General features: G+C 41.7%; 1 protein-coding gene across 2 annotated transcripts in view; it reads right to left on the minus strand.

The window, feature by feature from the left end:
• Window positions 1-22,182, minus strand: part of LOC139759047 (arylsulfatase B-like) — a 143,887-nt gene that overhangs the window by 110,579 nt on the left and 11,126 nt on the right. For both annotated transcript variants that reach the window (XM_071680953.1, XM_071680954.1), the window contains exon 3: window positions 7,540-7,703. In XM_071680953.1, coding sequence (XP_071537054.1) covers window positions 7,540-7,703 — 164 coding nt within the window. The remainder of the gene's footprint in view (window positions 1-7,539; window positions 7,704-22,182) is intronic.

Consider the following 22,182-nt stretch of genomic DNA (forward strand, 5'->3'; position numbering starts at 1 on the left):
CTTCCCCAATCCGACGCTCTGCACATGCCTTCACCCTCTCAATCAACATCCTCCCATACAACTTCCCAGGAACACTCAACAAACCCATACCTCTGCAATTTGAACACTCACTCTCATCCCCTTTGCCTTTGCACAATGGCACCATGCAAGCACTCCGAAAATCCTCAGGCACCTCACCATGAGTCATACATACACCAAATAATCTCACCAACCAGTCAACAACACAGTCACCCCCCTCTTTAATACCATCCAAATCCGATGCCCCGCCGGCTTCCATATATATATATATATATATATATATATATATATATATATATATATATATATATATATATATATATATATATATATATATTCATTTTGCTTTGTCGCGTTAGCAAGGTAGCGTTAAGAACAGAGGACTGGGCCTTTAAGGGAATATCCTCACCTGGCTCCCTTCTGTGTTCCTTCGTTGGGAAAAATAAAAAAAAAAAAAAAACACGAGAGGGGAGAATTTGCAGCCACCCGCTTCTTCCCATTTTTGTCGCCTTCTACGACACGCAGGGAATACGTGGGAAGTATTCTTTCTCCCCTATCCCCAGGGATAATATATATATATATATATATATATATATATATATATATATATATATATATATATATATATATATATATATATATATATATATATGGAAAAAGGTTAGAACAATGGAAGTAAGGGGAGTGGGGGAGGAATGGGATGTATTTAGGGAATCAGTGATGGATTGCGCAAAAGATGCTTGTGGCATGAGAAGAGTGGGAGGTGGGTTGATTAGAAAGGGTATGAGTGGTGGGATGAAGAAGTAAGATTATTAGTGAAAGAGAGGAGAGAGGCATTTGGACGATTTTTGCCGGGAAAAAATGCAGTTGAGTGGGAGATGTATAAAAGAAAGAGACAGGAGGTCAAGAGAAAGGTGCAAGAGGTGAAAAAGAGGGCAAATGAGAGTTGGGGTGAGAGAGTATCATTAAATTTTAGGGAGAATAAAAAGATGTTCTGGAAGGAGGTAAATAAAGTGCGTAAGACAAGGGAGCAAATGGGAACTTCAGTGAAGGGCGCAAATGGGGAGGTGATAACAAGTAGTGGTTATGTGAGAAGGAGATGGAGTGAGTATTTTGAAGGTTTGTTGAATGTGTTTGATGATAGAGTGGCAGATATAGGGTGTTTTGGTCGAGGTGGTGTGCAAAGTAAGAGGGTTAGGGAAAATGATTTGGTAAACAGAGAAGAGGTAGTAAAAGCTTTGCGGAAGATGAAAGCCGGCAAGGCAGCAGGTTTGGATGGTATTGCAGTGGAATTTATTAAAAAGGGGGGTGACTGTATTATTGATTGGTTGGTAAGGTTATTTAATGTTTGTATGACTCATGGTGAGGTGCCTGAGGATTGGCGGAATGCGTGCATAGTGCCATTGTACAAAGGCAAAGGGGATAAGAGTGAGTGCTCAAATTACAGAGGTATAAGTTTGTTGAGTATTCCTGGTAAATTATATGGGAGGGTATTGATTGAGAGGGTGAAGGCATGTACAGAGCATCAGATTGGGGAAGAGCAGGGTGGTTTCAGAAGTGGTAGAGGATGTGTGGATCAGGTGTTTGCTTTGAAGAATGTATGTGAGAAATACTTAGAAAAGCAAATGGATTTGTTTGTAGCATTTATGGATCTGGAGAAGGCATATGATAGAGTTGATAGAGATGCTCTGTGGAAGGTATTAAGAATATATGGTGTGGGAGGCAAGTTGTTAGAAGCAGTGAAAAGTTTTTATCGAGGATGTAAGGCATGTGTACGTGTAGGAAGAGAGGAAAGTGATTGGTTCTCAGTGAATGTAGGTTTGCGGCAGGGGTGTGTGATGTCTCCATGGTTGTTTAATTTGTTTATGGATGGGGTTGTTAGGGAGGTAAATGCAAGAGTTTTGGAAAGAGGGGCAAGTATGAAGTCTGTTGTGGATGAGAGAGCTTGGGAAGTGAGTCAGTTGTTGTTCGCTGATGATACAGCGCTGGTGGCTGATTCATGTGAGAAACTGCAGAAGCTGGTGACTGAGTTTGGTAAAGTGTGTGAAAGAAGAAAGTTAAGAGTAAATGTGAATAAGAGCAAGGTTATTAGGTACAGTAGGGTTGAGGGTCAAGTCAATTGGGAGGTAAGTTTGAATGGAGCAAAACTGGAGGAAGTAAAGTGTTTTAGATATCTGGGAGTGGATCTGGCAGCGGATGGAACCATGGAAGCGGAAGTGGATCATAGGGTGGGGGAGGGGGCGAAAATCCTGGGAGCCTTGAAGAATGTTTGGAAGTCGAGAACATTATCTCGGAAAGCAAAAATGGGTATGTTTGAAGGAATAGTGGTTCCAGCAATGTTGTATGGTTGCGAGGCGTGGGCTATGGATAGAGTTGTGCACAGGAGGATGGATGTGCTGGAAATGAGATGTTTGAGGACAATGTGTGGTGTGAGGTGGTTTGATCGAATAAGTAACGTAAGGATAAGAGAGATGTGTGGAAATAAAAAGAGCGTGGTTGAGAGAGCAGAAGAGGGTGTTTTGAAATGGTTTGGGCACATGGAGAGAATGAGTGAGGAAAGATTGACCAAGAGGATATATGTGTCGGAGGTGGAGGGAACGAGGAGAAGTGGGAGACCAAATTGGAGGTGGAAAGATGGAGTGAAAAAGATTTTGTGTGATCGGGGCCTGAACATGCAGGAGGGTGAAAGGAGGGCAAGGAATAGAGTGAATTGGATCGATGTGGTATACCGGGGTTGACGTGCTGTCAGTGGATTGAATCAGGGCATATGGAGCGTCTGGGGTAAAGCATGGAAAGCTGTGTAGGTATGTATATTTGCGTGTGAGGACGTGTATGTATATACATGTGTATGGGGGTGGGTTGGGCCATCTCTTTCGTCTGTTTCCTTGCGCTACCTCGCAAACGCGGGAGACAGCGACAAAGCAAGGAAAAAAAAAAAAAAAAAAAATATATATATATATATATATATATATATATATATATATATATATATATATATATATATATACATATATTGTAACTCTGCTGCCAGTGAGAGGGAGAACTCAGGTGGTAGTATATTGGCCCCTCCTAGCACCCCAAGTATCTCAAGGATTATCCAGTCACACTACCCTTGAAGCAACCCATTAGGTAGTAGGCTGTTGAAATAGCCGCCCAAGGTGGTACAATCGTCCTAACTGAGGAGGCTTAAAGTGGTGCTAGGAACCATCCTGCACTCTCCTTGGATTGCTGGTCTTAGTGTCTGTCTCATCAAAACGGGACTACCGGGCTAGTCTTTCCATCTTGTTACAAGCACCATACACCTAATCAAACCTTTCTTGATATCATTATTGCTTTTTCACATAAGTACTCTTGCCGATTCTTGTCCACTCAAACATATATAAGTATCATCATGACAGGGTCCGTCAAATGTATGGCTCCTAGTCCCGGCATCATGATGTGCTAAGAATCTCCGGGCTTCTTTCTGACTCTACTGCCAATGAGAGGGAGGACTCTGGCAGTAGTAGTACCCGCCCCTCCCATGACCTTTCTCTCTCTCTTTGAGACCTTCCTCTTTTTCTATTCACGATAACAACATTCGTGGTTTATCTAGTAATCTCTTCTCAGTTTAACACCGTCTATCTAGTACCTCTCCTAATATCTTTCCTCTCTCTGAGATGCAGCTATCTAATGATGTTCTCACTAGCCTCTCCTTCATATCTCACTATAACATCCACACACGATTCCGATCCAAAGGTTGCGTTTGTGCTAATTCCAACATAAACACACCCGTAGCACGCCTCAAGCACCTTGAGTCTCCAAACTTTGATGTTATGTGGCTCAAGGTCTCCCTACTACCACACTTTTCCTCTGTTTCGCATATAACTTTTCCACTTCAGTAAAATATATATCCCTCTTCGACTGTCTAAACTCCTGCCGTGAGATTGTGACATCCTTTCGCCCGCAAGCCGAGATCCTGTACCTCTGGATTTCAATGTTTATCATGGGGAATGGATGAATTCCTCCCATAAGGATAGTGGAAGGATTGAAGCCCTCACGTTTTCCATTCTTAGTGATTTGGCCTAATCATTATCTCCCAGCCTACCCATATACCCGACCGTTATGACCGTTCTCCTAATATTCTGGATTTGTTTTTCATCTCTTGTCCATCCCGCTGTCAATACACAATCTCGCCCGCAGTTGGTTCATCTGATCACATTCTCATAAATGTAGCTATTCTAACGGCACCTCCACCTCCAGCAGCCCCTTCCAAACGTAAATACTAAAACCTCAACAAAGACGACTGGAATAACTTACGTAACTTCTTTTCTGGCTCTCCTTTGGTAGATTACTCTTAGGTATTGATGTTTCTGTCTCCGTAATCACTACAAGTACGTTATCCGTTTGGCAAAGCGTTCCTTTATTCAAAGGAAGTGCGATAACCTCTTCTCGTCATCCATTGATAGTTCTTTTTGGTCTTAAGCCAAGGGCATCTTTAACAACATCCGTCGCTCTACCTTTCCTTCACTTTCCGTTCTAACGGTGCTGTAGCTATCTCTCCCGTTGACAGAGTAACTCTCATTGCTCCTCGTTTCTCCTCGAACTCCACCTTGGATGTCTATAACATTCCTTCACCCCTTGATGTTCCTCTTACTAATCCTATGCCTCTTCCCGTAATCTCTTTTCGGACTGTGCGAAAAGTGCTTCTTACTCTAGACACAGGCAAGGCTTATGGTCCTGACGGCATCCATCTCCGCGTACTTAAAGAGTGTGTCTCTGGAGTTGCACCTGTGCTTGCTCGTCTATTTCGTTTCTGCTTAAAAACCAAAACATTTTTTTCTTGGAAACATGCATTGATACATCCCATTCCTAAGAAGGGTGACCGTTCTAACCCCTCTAACTACTGCCCTATTGCTATAACATTTACCATTTCCAAAGTCTTTAAATCCATCCTCAAATCCAATATCCTTAAACACCTAGAAAATTAGTCTTCTTTCTGATCACTAGTATGGTTTCCGTGAGGTGAGATCCATTGTTTGTATTCTTTCTTATCTTTCTATTGTCTAGTCATCATCAGTGAAAGATTTTGGGAAGCCATGTGTGGCTATCTTTGATATATCTAAAGCTTTTGACAGGGTGTGACATCGGGATCTCATCTCTAAACTCCCCTCTTTTGGTTTCCCTCCCTCACTTTGCTCCTTCATATCTAGCTTCCTCTCTGGCCGATTTATCTCTGTGGTTGTTGATGGATTAGCCATCCCCCTTTTCTCCATCAACAGTGGTGTCCCTCAAGGTTCTGTCCTGTCCCCTACACTTTTTCTCTCTTTTTGCAACGATTTCCTCTCCACAAATAATTAAATGCACTCATACGCTAACGAATCAACACTGCATTCATCCACATCCTTCAATTCTTCTCCCTCATCTCTCTCACTCGATCTGCATCTCGTCTTGACACAGTTTCCTCAGTAAAGTCAAACTTGGACAGGATATCTCAGTAAACAAAATCTATCAAAAACTCCTCATAACTCTCGCCTCTCCTTTGACGGTTCTGTAATTCCACCTTTTGACTCAATGAATATACTTGGCATTACTGTAACATCCACTATTTCTTGAAAACCCCACATCATAGGAATAGCTAAGTCTGCCTCTAGGAAATTGGGTGTACTGTTTAGATGTCGAAACTTCTGAACAGTTGCTAAAGTCGAGTCGAAAGCGGTCCGACTTACTAACTGTCTCAGTCTAACTTCCAACTGGTTCACTTTCCCTCTTCTATAGTCATTACTTTGGTTTTTGCTCTCGAGAACTGGCTGCTTGTGTGCAAACACCAGCTAGATCCGGCAATACTCGGCAAGCTGCTGCGTCACTTGATTATTGAGTGGCCATCGACAACTCAGGGGTGGGCCGTTTTGATACCTTCTTCTTCCCCTACACTTCGAAGTTTTGAAACTCTCTACCTTCTCATGTGTTTCCCAATAACTATGACCTGGCACATTTCAAAAGACAGATTTTTCACGTCCTTGAATATTTCTTTTTCCGCTTCACAGTTCTCTCTTTATTTCGATTAAGGCCTGTCTTTGATGTGGACTTTTGTTAGTGACTGGAGCGTTCAGTATAAGAAAAAAAAATTAAACAGCCACAATGACATCACACACCCCTACCGCAGACTAACCTCCACTTGCAACCAATCACTCTCTTCTCCTCGTACTCGTAAACGTGCCTTGTACCCTTGGAAAAAAAAGTTCTCACTGCTGCTAGCAGCTTTTCTCCCACACCATTTAGTCTTCAGACCTTCTACAAGGCATCTCTCTTAACCCTGTCATATGCTTTCTTCAGATCTATGAAAGCCGCACACAAATAGCTTGGTTTCTCTAAGTATTTTCCAATATGATTTTTCAAAACAAACGGCTGATACACACATCCTCACTGTTTCTCAAACCACATCGTTCCTTCCCAGTCTGAAGCTTTCTACAAGCCTTCACCTTCTCTGTCACCACTCTCCCCTACAGTTTACCAGGTATACTCAACGAACATACCTCTGATGAAAATCTAAACTAACCAATCAACAACACTCACTCCCTTTTAGAAATTCAACTGCTATACTTTCCACTCCAGCCGCTTTGTCACTTTTTATCTGACGTAAGGCCTTCACTACCTCTTCTGTCTCCACAAAACCACTCTCCTTGACTTCCTGACTTACTCCGCATACCTCCCTGACCCAAACACCCAACATCTGCGACCCAGTCATCAAACACATTCAACAGTCCTTCAAAATACTCATTCCATCTCTCTTCTCATAGCCAGGTGTATGATCACCAATGATCACCCACATCTCACAATCCAATTTTTGCCCTATCACCAACCCTGATTTTACTGTTGAGACATTTCCAAACCATTCTTCCACTTTACCCTTGATCTTTGTCTCACTCAGAGCCAGAATATCCAGGTTATTTCCTCAAACATACTGCCTATCACTCCTTTCTTCTCATCTTGGTTACATCCACACATCTATGAGACGGGACAGGAGCCAAGAGGAGAATGCTTATTCTCCTCGAAGGCGCAGGGTTGGGTGTCTGAATATATGTGCATGTAGTCAAGATGATAAGAAACGAGAGATAGGTAGCATGGTAGTGGAAAGGAACCTAGATGTTCTAGCTGTGAGTTAAACAAAACGCAAGGGTAAAAGGCAGGAAGGCTTGGGAATGTTTTAGAGTTGAATCAGGGGTTGGTGTGAGGGCAAGAGCTAAGGAAGGAATCGCACTACTCCTGAGGCAGTTGTGGGAAGGTGAGGAATGTAAGAAAATGAGCTCAAGACAAAAAAAGGTGGTAAAAGCATTGTGGAAGATGATATGCAGAAGACGGGTGGAGTGGATGGTACATAAGCTGAATGTATCTAAAAGGTGGTGGTGACTGTGTTGCAGATTGGTTAGTTAGGATTTGCAGTGTATGTATGGATCATGGTGAGGTCCTGAGGATTGGCGGAATGCATGTATAGTGCCACTGTATAAAGGTACGGAGGACAAAAGTAAAGGTACGTTATCCCACCTGTCGTCCAAGGTGGTAAGGGTAATACCCTGTGAGGAGGGCTGAGCGGGTCGGAGTGCAGATGGGCTGGACATAGTTTTGCTCTAGCAGTACACCTGTATCCACCAGCTCCTGAAGGTGCGGGGTCACCACGCTGCTGTTGTGCCACGACACGTCGTTCCAGCCTGAGTTAAGGGAATAAAACGTGACCTAAGAGTTGGCCTCTTCACAACAAACCTGGGAGCAAGAGTCGACACATTACACGAAAGTAGTTTGGTGGAAGAATTTTTTTTCCCTCCCCAGCAAGGGAGAGGGTTCATGGTCGCAACATTACACACACGACGAACGTGGCTCTCCCACTGCAAATAAAAAGAAAGCTGGATGCTCTTCACACAACAAATGTCGGGAGGCTGCTCGTCCATATAATACAGACGTTACATGGTTTCACCATTACAGACGGGAGAGGGACGGTCTGTACACTGTACATGGAAAAGCTTAACTCTACGCATGGAGGGAAAGCCGTATAAAGACTTCACATGGTAGAAGACTTGCTATTCTAAATATTACACGTGGAGAGAGGCTGTGTTTCTGTGTGGATCAAACGTATCCGTATCAACAACGACCACAAGAACTCCGACTTCGACAGACGAATAAAATACTTCATACAATATAGACAGACAGCCACAGAAACTCCTAACAACACAAATGCAAAAAAATATTACTTCAGTTAGACGTCACTTGCCTACAAGAGAGATGAACGTGTAATACGAGATACCGTCTCTTAAAACTTCAACCACATCAACTATACAAGATAAAGTCAGTGAACAAATATAATAGAGCAAGCAAGATAATCATAATCAACCAGCTATATAGAAAACGGGACTCATTTCAAGAATCCAACGTAGTCTATGAATTCAGATGTCAACAAGAACAGTGTAAGCTCCTTACCAACATGAACTAAGCGAGAAGAACAACTCGTACACAGTTAAGAACACTTACACTACACCAACAAGAAGGTCTCATCAAATTAAATGTCACCAAGAACCATGGCAGAACCTTCGCAGGTTAAGGAACTGTTAAATCTACAAGGATACTATGCCGTGAACAAGACACAAGACGACGATTTACTGATTATCAAGGAACAACAACCAGAACATGTGCCAAGACGGGATAAAACAGTTACATGCTCTCACGCTACGCAACAGCCAGTGAGCACACACAACTACTACATACCCACGCTCATTACCCAGCCTCATCCGGCTACCCACAATCATTCCCACCAGCTCACTGATCTCTCCACTCACCCCTGAAGATGATTGGATGGATTCAAATCGAAATAAAAAGACAGACCTTGCAAGTCTCTAACAAACTCCCAAAGAAGCAGAAAAAGAAATTCGAAAACTTTTCTTCGAAAAATCAAATATAATCTGATAAAAGACACTCATATATATGATGCACAAGACAGGTTTATAATGATGGGTGAATTTGGATCTAAAGGTGAGTAATGTGGCAGTTGAGGGAATAATTGGTGTACATGGATTGTTCAGTGTTATAAATGGAAATAATGAAGAGCTTGTAATTTGTGTGCTGAAAAAGGACTGGTGATTGGGAAGACCTGGTTTAAAAAGAGAGATATACATAAGTATACGAATGTAAGTAGGAGAGGCGATCAGAGAGCGTTCCTGGATTACGTGTTAATTGATAGGCTCATGAATGAGAGACTTTTCAATGGTAATATGCTGAGAGATGCAACTGGAGAGATGTCTCATTACTAACTTGTGGAGGCAAAGGTGAAGATATGTAGAGGTTTTCAGAAAAGAAGAGAGAATGTTGGGGTGAAGAGAGTGGTGAGATTAAGTGAGCTTGGAAAGGAGACTTGTGCGAGAAAGTACTAGGAGAGATTGAGTGCAGAATGAAAAAAGGTGAAAGCAAATGACCTAAGGGGAGTCGGGAGGAATGGGATGTATTCAAAGGGAAAAGTGATGCAAAAGATGCCTGTGGCATGAGAAAGGTGGGAGGTGGGCAGATTAGAAAGTGTAGTGAGTGGTGGGATGAAGACGTAAGATTGTTAATGAAAGAGAAGAGAGAGGCAATTGGACGATTCTTGCAAGGAGGTAGTGCAAATGACGAGGAGATGTGTAAAAGAAAGAGGCAAGAGACCTAGAAAAAGTAGCAAGAGGTGAAAAAGAGGACAAATGAGAGTTAGGGTGAGAGAGTATCAATAAGTTTTAGAGAGAACATAAAGATGTTTTGGAAGGAGGTGAATAACGTGCGTGAGCAAGAGAACAAATAGGAACATCGGTGAAGGGGCATTTAGGAAGGTAATAACAAGTAGTGATGAAGTGAGGGGAGATGGAGTGAGTATTTTGAAGGTTTGCGGAATGTGTTTGATGATAGAGTGGCAGATATAGGGTGTTTTGGTCGAGGTGGTGTCCTAAGTGAGAGGGTCAGGGAGAATGATTTGGTAAACAGAGAAGAGTCAGTGAAAGCTTTGCGGAAGAAGAAAGCTGGCAAGGCGGCAGGTTTTGATGGTATTGCACTTGAATCTATTAAAAAAGGGGGTGACTGGTTTATGAGAATAATCAGTGTATGTATAGTTCATGGTTAAGTGCCTTAGGATTGGCATAATGCATGCATAGTGCCATTGTACAGAGGCAAAGGGGATAAAGGTGAGTGCTCAAATTATAGAGGTATAAGTTTGTTGAGTATTCGTGGGAAATTATATGGGAGGGTATTGACTGAGAGGGTCAAGGCATGTACACAGCATCAGATTGGGGAAGAGCAGTGTGGTTTCAGAAGTGATGGAGGATGTGTGAATCAGGTGTTTGCTTTGATGAATGTATGTGAGAAATACTTAGAACAACAAATGGATTTGTACGTAGTATTTATGGATCTGGAGAAGGCATGGTACAGTTGATAGATATGTTCTGTGGAAGGTATTAAGAGTATGTGGTATGGGAGATAAGTTGCTAGAAGCAGTGAGAAGTTTTATCGAGGATGTAAGGCATGTGTACGAGTAGGAAGAGAGGAAAGTGATAGGTTCCCAATGAATGTCAGTTTACGGTAGGTTGTTTAATTTGTTTATGGATGGGGTTGTTAGGGAGGTGTATGCAAGAGTTTTGGAGAGACGGGCAAGTATGTAGTCTGTTATAGATGAGAGGACTTGGGAAGTGAGTCAGTGTTGTTCGCTGATGATACAGCGCTGTTGAGAATTTGCAGAAGTTGGTGAGTGAGTTTGGTTAAAGTGTGTGGAAGAAGAAAGCTGAGAGTGAATGTGAATAAGAACAAGGTTCAGTAGGGTTGATGGACAAGTCAATTGGGAGGTAAGTTTGAATGGAGAAAAACTGGAGGAAGTGAAGTGTTTTAGATATGTGGGAGAGGATTTAGCAGCGGATGGAATCATGGAAGCGGAAGTGAGTCACAGGGTGAGGAAGGGGGCGAAGGTTCTGGGAGCGTTGAAGAATGTGTGGAAGGCGAGAACGTTATCTCGGAGAGCAAAAATGGGTATGTTTAAAGGAATAGTGGTTCCAACAATGTTATATGGTTATAAGGCATCAGGATTGCGCGGAGGAGGGTGGATGTGTTGGAAATGAGATGTTTGAGGACAATATGTGGTGTGAGGTGGTTTGATCGAGTAAATAATGAAAGGGTAAGAGAGATGTGTGGTAATGAATAGAGTGTGATAGAGAGAGCAGAAGAGGGGGTATTGAAATGGTTTGGTCACATGGAGAGAATGAGTGAGGAAAGATTGGCAAAGAGGATATATGTGTCGGAGGTGGAGGGAACGAGGAGAAGTGGGAGACCAAATTGGAGATGGAAGGATGTAGTGAAAAAGATTTTGAGCGATCCTGGCCTGAACATGCAGGAGGGTGAAAGACGTGCAACGACTAGAGTGAATTGAAATGATGTCACATACCGGGATCGACGTGCTCTCAATGCATTGAACCAGGGCGTGTGAAACGTCTGGGGTAGAACATGGAAAGCTTTGTGGGGAATGGATGTGGAAAGGGAACTGTGGTTTCGGTGTATTACACATGACAGCCAGAGACTGAGTGTGAGCTAAGGTGGCATTTGTTGTCTTTTCCTAGCGTTACTTCGCGCGCACGCGGGGCGAGGGGGGGGGGGTGCCATTTCGTGTGTGGCGGAGTGGCGGTGGAAATGGATGAAGGCAGCATGTATGAATATATACACGTGTATATATGTATATGTCTGTGTATGTATATTTATATATACGTTGAAAAAGAAGAGATAAGCATTTGGACGAGTTTTGCAGGGAAATAGTGAAAATGAGTGGGAGATGTATAAAAAAAAGAGGCAGGAAGTCAAGAGAAAGGTGCAAGAGGTGAAAAAGAGGGAAAATAAGAGTTGGGTGAGAGAGTATCATTAAAATTTAGGGAGAATAAAAAGATATATTGGAAGGAGGTAAATAAAGTGGCTAATTGGGAGGTAATAACAAGTAGTGGTGATGCGAGAAGGAGATGGAGTGAGTATTTTAAAGGTTTATTTAATGTGTTAGATGATAGAGTGACAAATATAGGGAGTTTTGGTCGAGGTGGTGTGCGAAGTGAGAGAGTTAGGGAGAATGATTTGGTAAACAGAGAAGAGGTAGTAAAATCTTTGCTGAAGATGAAAGCCGGCAAGGCAGCGGATTTTGATGGTATTGCACTGGAATTTATTAAAAAAGGGGGTGACTGTGTTGTTGACTGGTTGGTAAGGTTATTTAATGTATGTATGACTCATGGTGAGGTGCCTGAGGATTGGCGGAATGCATGCATAGTGCCATTGCACAAAGGCAAAGGGGATAGGAAACTAATGGGGAGGTAATGACAAGTAATGGTGATGTGAGAAGGAGATGGAGCGAGTATTTTGAAGGTTTGTTGAATGTGTTAGATGATAGAGTGGCAGATATAGGGTGTTTTGGTCGAGGTGGTGTGCGAAGTGAGAGAGTTAGGGAGAACGCTTTGGTAAACAGAGCAGAAGTAGTGAAAACTTTGCGGAAGATGAAGGCCGGCAAAGGGGCGGTTTTGGATGGCATTGCAGTGGAATTTATTAAAAAATGGGATGACTGTGTTGTTGACTGGTTGGTGAAGATATTCAGTGTATGTATATCTCATAGTGAAGTGCCTGAGTATTGGCGAAATGCATGAATGGTGTCATTGTATTAAGGCAAAGGGGATAAAAGTGAGTGTACAAATTACAGAGGAATAAGTTTTTTTAGTATTCCTGGGAAATTACATGGGAGGGTATTGACTGAGAGGGTGAAGGCATGTACAGATCATTAGAATGGGAAAGAGCAGTGTGGTTTTAGAAATGGTAGAGGTTGTGTAGATCTGGTGTTTGCTTTGAAGAATATGTGCAAGAAATACTTAGAAAAACAAACGCTTTGTATGTAGCATTCATGAATCTGGAGAAGGTATATGATAGAGTTGATAGAGATGCTCTATGGAAGGTATTATGAGTATATGGTGTGGGAGGCATGTTGCTAGAAACAGTGAAAAGTTTTTATCGAAGATTTAAGGCATGTGTACAAGTAGGAACAGAGGAAAGCGAGTGGTTCTCGGTGTCGGTTTGCGGCAGGGGTGCGTAATGTCTCCATGGTTGATTAATTTGTTATGGATGAGTTTGTTAGGGAGGTGAACGCAAGCGTTTTAGAGAGAGGGCAAGTATGCAGTCTGTTGTGGATGAGAGAGCTTGGGAAGTGAGTCAGTTGTTGTTCGCTGATGATACAGTGCTGGTGTCTGATTCGGGTGAGAAACTGCAGAAGCTGGTGACTGAGGTTGGTAAAGTGAGTGAAAAAAGAAAGTTGAAAGTGAATGTGAATAAGAGGAAGGTTATTAGGTACGGTAGGGTTGAAGGACAAGTCAATTGGGAGGTACAGTTTGAATGGAGAAAAACTGGAGAAAGTGAAGTGTTTTAGATATCTGGGAGTGGATTTGGCAGCAGATGGAACCATGGAAGCGGAAGTGAGTCACAAGGTTGGGGAGGGAGCAAAGGTTTTGGGAGCGTTGAAGAATGTGGAAGGCGAGAACATTATCTCGGAGAGCAAAAATGGGTATGTTTGAAGGATCGTGATTCCAACATGAGCAATTTCAACAACTATGGAGACGTCACGCACCCTGCCGCAAACCGACATTTACTAAGAACCAATCACTTTCCTTTCTTCCTACTCATGTAAATGCCTTACATCCTCGATAATAGCTTTTCACTGCTTCTAGCAACTTACCTTCCACAGAGCATCTATATTAACTCTATAATATGTCTTCTTCAGATCCATAAATGCTACATACAAATCCATTTGCTTTTCTAAGCATTTCTTACATACATTCTTCTTATTAAACACCTGATCCACACGTCCTCTACCACTTCTGAAAACACACTGCTCTTTCACAATCTGATGCTCTGCACATGCCTTCACCCAGTCAATCAATACCCCCCATAAAATTTCCCAGGAATACTCAACAAACTTATACCTCTGTAATTTGAACACTCACCTTTATCTCCTTTGCCTTTGTACAATGGCATTATGCATGCATTCCCCCAATCTTCAGGCACTTCACCATGAACCATACATATATTGACTATCCTCACCAACCAGTCACCAACACAGTTACCCCCCTTTTTTAATAAATTCCACTGTAATACCATCCTAACCCGCCGCCTTGCCGGCTTTCATCTTCCAGAAAGCTTTTGCTACCTCTTCTCTGTTTACTAAATCATTCTCCCTAACCCTCTTACTTCGCACACCACCTCTACCAAAGCACCCTATATCTCCCGCTCTATCCTTAAACACACTCAACAAACCTTCAAAATACTCACTCGATCTCCCTCTCACTTCACCCCTACTTGTTATCACCTCCCCATTTGTATATATATATATATATATATATATATATATATATATATATATATATATATATATATATATATATATATATATATATATATATATATATATATATATATATATATATATATATACATATATATTATCCCTGGGGATAGGGGATTAAGAATACTTCCCACGTATTCCCTGCGTGTCGTAGAAGGCGACTAAAAGGGGAGGGAGCGGGGGGACTGGAAATCCTCCCCTCTCTTTTTTTTTTTTTTTTTTTTCCAAAAGAAGGAACAGAGAATTGGGCCAGGTGAGGGTATTCCCTCAAAGGCCCAGTCCTCTGTTCTTAATGCTACCTCGCTAACGCGGGAAATGGCGAATAGTTTAAAAGAAAAAAGATATATATATATATATATATATATATATATATATATATATATATATATATATATATATATATATATATATATATATATATATATATATATATATATATATATATATATACATATATATATATATATATATATATATATATATATATATATATATATATATATATATATATATATATATATATATATATATATATAAGTATACTTATGTAAGTAGGAGAGATGGCCAGAGAGCGTTATTGGATTACGTGTTAATTGACAGGCGTGCGAAAGAGAGACTTTTGGATGTCAATGTCCTGAGAGGTGCAACTGGAGGGATGTCTGATCAATATCTTATGGAGGCTAAGGTGAAGATTAGTATGGGTTTTCAGAAAAGAAGAGTGAATGTTGGGGTGAAGAAGGTGGTGAGAGTAAGTGAGCTTGGGAAGGAGACCTGTGTGAGGAAGTATCAGGAGAGACTGTGTACAGAATGGAAAAAGGTGAGAACAATGGAAGTAAGGGGAGTGGGGGAGGAATGGGATGTATTTAGGGAATCAGTGATGGATTGCGCAAAAGATGCTTGTGGCATGAGAAGAGTGGGAGGTGGGCTGTTTAGAAAGGGTAGTGAGTGGTGGGATGAAGAAGTAAGAGTATTAGTGAAAGAGAAGAGAGAGGCATTTGGACGATTTTTGCAGGGAAAAAATGCAATTGAGTGGGAGAAGTATAAAAGAAAGAGACAGGAGGTCAAGAGAAAGGTGCAAGAGGTGAAAAAAAGGGCAAATGAGAGTTGGGGTGAGAGACTATCAGTAAATTTTAGGGAGAATAAAAAGATGTTCTGGAAGGAGGTAAATAGGGTGCGTAAGACAAGGGAGCAAATGGGAACTTCAGTGAAGGGGGCTAAATGGGGAGGTGATAACAAGTAGTGGTGATGTGAGAAGGAGATGGAGTGAGTATTTTGAAGGTTTGTTGAATGTGTCTGATGACAGAGTGGCAGATATAGGGTGTTTTGGTCGAGGTGGTGTGCAAAGTGAGAGGGTTAGGGAAAATGATTTGGTAAACAGAGAAGAGGTAGTAAAAGCTTTGCGGAAGATGAAAGCCGGCAAGGCAGCAGGTTTGGATGGTATTGCAGTGGAATTTATTAAAAAAGGGGGTGACTGTATTGTTGACTGGTTGGTAAGGTTATTTAATGTATGTATGACTCATGGTGAGGTGCCTGAGGATTGGCGGAATGCGTGCATAGTGCCATTGTACAAAGGCAAAGGGGATAAGAGTGAGTGCTCAAATTACAGAGGTATAAGTTTGTTGAGTATTCCTGGTAAATTATATGGGAGGGTATTGATTGAGAGGGTGAAGGCATGTACAGAGCATCAGATTGAGGAAGAGCAGTGTGGTTTCAGAAGGGGTAGAGAATGTGTGGATCAGGTGTTTGCTTTGAAGAATGTATGTGAGAAATACTTAGAAAAGCAAATGGATTTGTATGTAGCATTCATGGATCTGGAGAAGGCATATGATAGAGTTGATAGAGATGCTCTGTGGAAGGTATTAAGAATATATGGTGTGGGAGGAAAGTTGTTAGAAGCAGTGAACAGTTTTTATCGAGGATGTAAGCATGTATACGTGTAGGAGGAGAGGAAAGTGATTGGTTCTCAGTGAATGTAGGTTTGCGGCAGGGGTGTGTGAATTCTCCATGGTTGTTTAATTTGTTTATGGATGGGGTTGTTAGGGAGGTGAATGCAAGAGTTTTGGAAAGAGGGGCAAGTATGAAGTCTGTTGTGGATGAGAGAGCTTGGGAAGTGAGTCAGTTGTTATTCGCTGATGATACAGCGCTGGTGGCTGATTCATGTGAGAAACTGCAGAAGCTGGTGACTGAGTTTGGTGAAGTGTGTGAAAGAAGAAAGTTAAGAGTAAATGTGAATAAGAGCAAGGTTATTAGGTACAGTAGGGTTGAGGGTCAAGTTAATTGGGAGGTAAGTTTGAATGAGAAAAACTGGAGGAAGTAAAGTGTTTTAGATATCTGGGAGTGGATCTAGCAGTGGATGGAACCATGGAAGCGGAAGTGAATCATAGGGTGGGGGAGGGGGCGAAAATCCTGGGAGCCTTGAAGAATGTGTGGAAGTCGAGAACATTATCTCGGAAAGCAAAAATGGGTATGTTTGAAGGAATAGTGGTTCCAACAATGTTGAATGGTTGCGAGGCGTGGGCTATGGATAGAGTTGTGCGCAGGAGGGTGTATGTGCTGGAAATGAGATGTTTGAGGACAATATGTGGTGTGAGGTGGTTTGATCGAGTAAGTAATGAAAGGGTAAGAGAGATGTGTGGAAATAAAAAGAGCGTGGTTGAAAGAGCGGTAGAGAGTTTTGAAATGGTTTAATACACATGGAGAGAATTAGTGAGGAAAGATTGACAAAGGAGGTATATGTGTCGGAGGTGGAGGGGACAAGGAGAAGCGGGAGACCAAAATGAAGGTGGAAAGATGGAGTGAAAAAGATTTTGAGCAATCAGGGCCTGAACATATAGGTTTAAATGCGTGCAAGGAATAAAGTGAATTGGAACGATGTAGTATATCGGGGTCAACGTGCTGTCAATGGACTGAACAAGGGCATGTGAAGTGTCTTGGGTAAACCATGGAAAGGTCTGTGGGGCCTAGACGTATAAAGAGAGCTGTGGTTTCAGTACATTACACATGACAGCAAGAGATTGAGTGTGAGCGAATGTGGCCTTTTTTGGTCTTTTCGTGCCCCCCCCCCCGCCACCACCACCACCAACACCACCACCACCAACACCACCACCACCACCACCACCACCTCCACCACCACCACCACCAGCGATGTAGCGCCAGTAAAAGACAAAAAAGGCCACATTCGTTCACACTCAGTCTCTAGCTGTCATGTGTAATGCACCGAAACCACATCTCCCTTTCCACATCCAGGCCCCACACACATATCCATGGTTTACCCCAGACGCTTCACATGCCCTGTTTCGGTCCATTGACAGCACGTCGACCCCGTTATATCACATCGTTCCAATTCACTCTATTCCTTGCACACCTTTCACCCTCCTGTACGTTCAGACTCCGAACGCTCAAAATCTTTTTCACTCTATCTGTCCACCTCCAATTTGGTCTCTTTCTCCTTCTTCCCTCCATCCTTGACAAGTAATCCTCTTTGTCAATCTTTCCTAACTCATTCTCTTTATGTGTCCAAACCAATTCAACACACCATCTTCTGCTCTCTCAACCACACACTTTTTATTAACACATATCTCTCTTACCCTTTCTTTACTTACTCGGCTAAACTACATCTCACCAGATATTGTCCTCAAATATTTCATTTTTAACACATACACCCTCCTCCGCACAACCCTATCTATAGCCAATGCCTTACAACCATATAACATTGTTGGAACTACTATTAATTCAAACATACCCAATTTTGCTGTCCGAGATAACGTTCTTGTCTTCCACACATTCTTCAACACTCCCAGAACCTTCGCCCCCTCTACCACAATGTGTCACCTCCGCCTTCATGGTTCCATTCGCTGTTAAGTCCACTCCCAGATATCTAAGACACTTCACTTCCTCCAGTTTTTCTCCATTCAAACTTATCTCCCAATGAATTTGTCTCTCAACCCTACTGAACCCAATAACCTTGCTCTTATTCACATTTACTCTCAACTTTCTTCTTTCACACTTTTTACCAAACTCAGTCACCAACTTCCGCAGTTTCTCACCCGAATCAGCCATCAGCGTTGTATCATCAGCAAACAACAACTAACTCACTTCTCAAGCCCTCTCATCCAGAACAGACTGCATACTTGCCCCTATCTCCAAAACTCTTGCATATATATACATACCTGCATATATACATATTCATACGTGCCCGCCTTTATCCATCTTCCAGCGCCATCCCGCCCCACAAGAAACAGCATCGCCTCCCCCTGCGACCGCGAGGTAGCGCCAGGAAAACAAACTAAAAAGACCTCACCAGCTCACATCCATTCTCTAGCTGTCATGTTTAATGTACCGAAACCACAGCTCCTCCTCTACATCAAGGCACCGTAGACCTTTCCACGGTTTGCCCCAAATGTTTTACATACTTTGTTTTATCTAATGACAGCATGTCGACCCCAGTACACCATATCGTTCCCATTCACTCTGTCCCGTGTACGCATTTCACCCTCCTGCATGTTCAGGCCTCGATCGCTCAAAATCTTTTCTCACTTCATTCTTCCACCTCCAATTTGGTCTCCCGCTTTTCCCTCTTCCCTCCACCTGTGACACATATATCCTCTTTGTCAATCTTTTCTCACTCATTCTCTCCATATGTCCGAACCATTTCAACACACCCTCTTCCTCTCTCTCAACCACACTCTTTTCATTACCATATATCACTCTTACCTTTTTATTACTTACTCGATCAAACCAACTCACACCACACATTGGCCTTAAACATTTCCTTTCTAACACATCTACCCTCCTCCGTACAACCCTATCTATAGCCCATGTCTTGCAACTATTTGATATTGTTGGAACTACCTATCCTTCAAACGTACCTATTTTTGCTATCCGACATAACTCATTCTCTCCAAACATCCTTCATCGCTCCCAGAATTTTCGCCCCCTCCCCCACCCTATAACTCACTTCTTCCATGGTCCCATTCGCTATTAAGTCCACTCCCAGATAGCTAAAACTCTTCACTTCCTTCATTTTTTCTCCATTCAAGCTTACAATCCCAATTAACTTGTCCTTCAACCCCTGCTTAACCTACAAACCTTGATTTTATTCACATTTACTCTCAAGTTTCTCCTTTCACACACTTCCATATTTAGTCACCAACTTCTGCAGTTTCTCACTCGAATCTGCTACCAGTGCTGCATCACCGGCGAACAACTGATTCACTTCCCAAGCTCTCTCATCCCTAACAGACACCATACTCGTCCCTCTCTCCAAAACTCTTGCATTCAACTCCCTTACAACCCCATCCATAAACTAATCAAACAACCATGGTGATATCACACACCCTTGCCGCAGACCGATCTTCACTGTAAACCAATCACTCTCTTCTCGTTCTTACATCCCACACCATATATTCCTAATACCATCCACAAATGAACTCTATCAACCGATCATATGCCTTCCCCAGATCCATGAATGCCACATACAAATCCATCTGTTTTTTAAGTATTTCTCACATACATTATTCAAAGTAAACACCTGATCCACACATTCTCTACCACTTCTGAAACTACACTGCTCCTCCCTAATCTGATATTCTGTACATGCCTTCGCCCTCTCAGTCAATACCCTCCCATGCAAATTTCTAGGTATGCTCAACAAACTTACGCCTCCGAAGTTTGAATATTCATCTTTATCTCCTTTGCCTTTATATAGTGGCACTATACGTGTATTCCTGCAATTTTCAGGCACTTCACCATAATCCATACATAGATTGATCATCCTTACCAACCTATCAACAACACAGTCACACCCTTTCTTGATAAATTCAACTTCAGCACCGTCCACTCCTACCGCCTTGCCTGATTTCATATTCCCAAGGCTTTCACTACCTCATCTCTTTTCACAAAACCACTCTTTCTGACTCTCTCACTTCGCATACCGCCCCAACCAAAAAAAACTTGTCTATCATTCTGTCATCAAATACATTAAAAATACCTTCAAAATACTAACTCCATCTTTTCATTCCAATACTACCTGTTATCACTTTCCCTTTTGCCCCTTCCACTGACATCCCCGTTTGTTCTCTTGTCTTTCGCATGTAATTTACCTCTTTCCAAAACGTCCTTTTATTCTCCCTAAAGTTTAATGATACTCTCTCACCCCAACTCTCATTTACCCTCTTTTTCAACCTCAGCACCTTCCTCTTGACCTCCTGCCGCTTTCTTTTATACATCTCGCAATCATTTGCATTCCTACCTTGTAAGTACCGCCCAGACACCCCTCTTTTCTCTTTCACTAGCAGATTTTCTTCATCCCACCACTCACTACCCATTTTGATATGCCTACCTCCCAGCTAAATACATCCCATTCCTCAACCATCCCTAACTTCATTTTCTCTCACCTTTTGGTCTTCGGGTCTGGCATCAAGCCTGTCGTGAGATCTTTTATTATGTGGACAAGAGAGCGAACTGTTTACAAATTTTGCCTACGACAAAACTGTCCAATTCTTTGAGTATTTGATATTAGAAGATATCAGAAGATTCAATGATATTTTTCGTGGTAAAGGAGTTACAGTTGATAACTGAATCAGCGTTCCTCCAGTCAGTAAAATGGTCATAGTTATCACCAGGATTAAAGAAAAGCATTTGATTTTTGTCCTCTTCATATACTTTATCTATGTTGCTTAAGTCTAACAATCTGTCCAACATAAAACATAGTATAGTTTTTACAAGATATTCTGTAAACACAGTCCGCAGAATTTTCTGGTTAGTTTTTGATTAAAGTATTCCTTATGGTGCTGTTATTGCTGAAGGCTACATTTACCTTAAAGAATTTAAGCAACCTGGGAAGTAATGTAAAAATATCACTAAAAGGGAGAGCTAAAATATTCTTGATGTCATGGGGAGCTTTGGGTTCAACCCTATCAAATGATGTCTTTGCCAGTTAAAGGGATTTATCAATGAAAGATAAATCCAGTAGAGCATATCTTCTCAAACTCATCATCTATAAAGCCTGGACTGCACATACGCAATACCCTAAGGAACATCGATGGGATTGCTGATAATTGAGTAATAATGAATATAAGTTAACATGCTCCTTACGGCATAAGGTATACGCAGTCCGGAATTTATTGATGAGTTTGAGAAAATATAATAGATTAGATCCAAGTTGAAGTATCCTAAATCTTTCATTGATACTTCTCTTAAGTTGGTAAAGAAATCATTTCTTGGAATTAAACCCAAACCTCCCCTTGATAGCAAAAATCTTTTAGTTCCCCGTTTTAGTGATAATTTTACATTACTTCCCATGTTAGTCAAATCCTACCAGGTAAATGTAGCCTTCAGCAATAACAATTCTGTAAAGAATATCTTAATGAAATATTCGCCAGAAAATTCTGCGGGGTGTGTTTACAGAATCCTTTGTAAAAGTTGTAATATGTTTTATACTGGGCAGATTGGTAAGGATCGTTATGATGGACTTAAGCGCCATAAATATAGCATAAGAACAGGACAAGAATCAAATGCTTTGTCTAATCATGTCAAAAATTATGATCATTGTATTTACTGGAGTAACACTAATTCAGTTGTGAGCTGTAACTCTTTACCACGAGAAATATCATTGATTCTTCTATTGTTAAATTTACAGAGAATTGTAACATTAATAACAGTGAAGGTTTATACAAACTGGATAGTATTGTCGTAGGAAAATTTGCAGACAGTTACGTTTCCTGCCCACAAGTATTACCATCGGGTACCACTTGTTTACCAATGGCGTCTTATTT

The sequence above is a fragment of the Panulirus ornatus genome, chromosome 32, assembly GCF_036320965.1.
Source record: "Panulirus ornatus isolate Po-2019 chromosome 32, ASM3632096v1, whole genome shotgun sequence".
Taxonomy (NCBI): domain Eukaryota; kingdom Metazoa; phylum Arthropoda; class Malacostraca; order Decapoda; family Palinuridae; genus Panulirus; species Panulirus ornatus.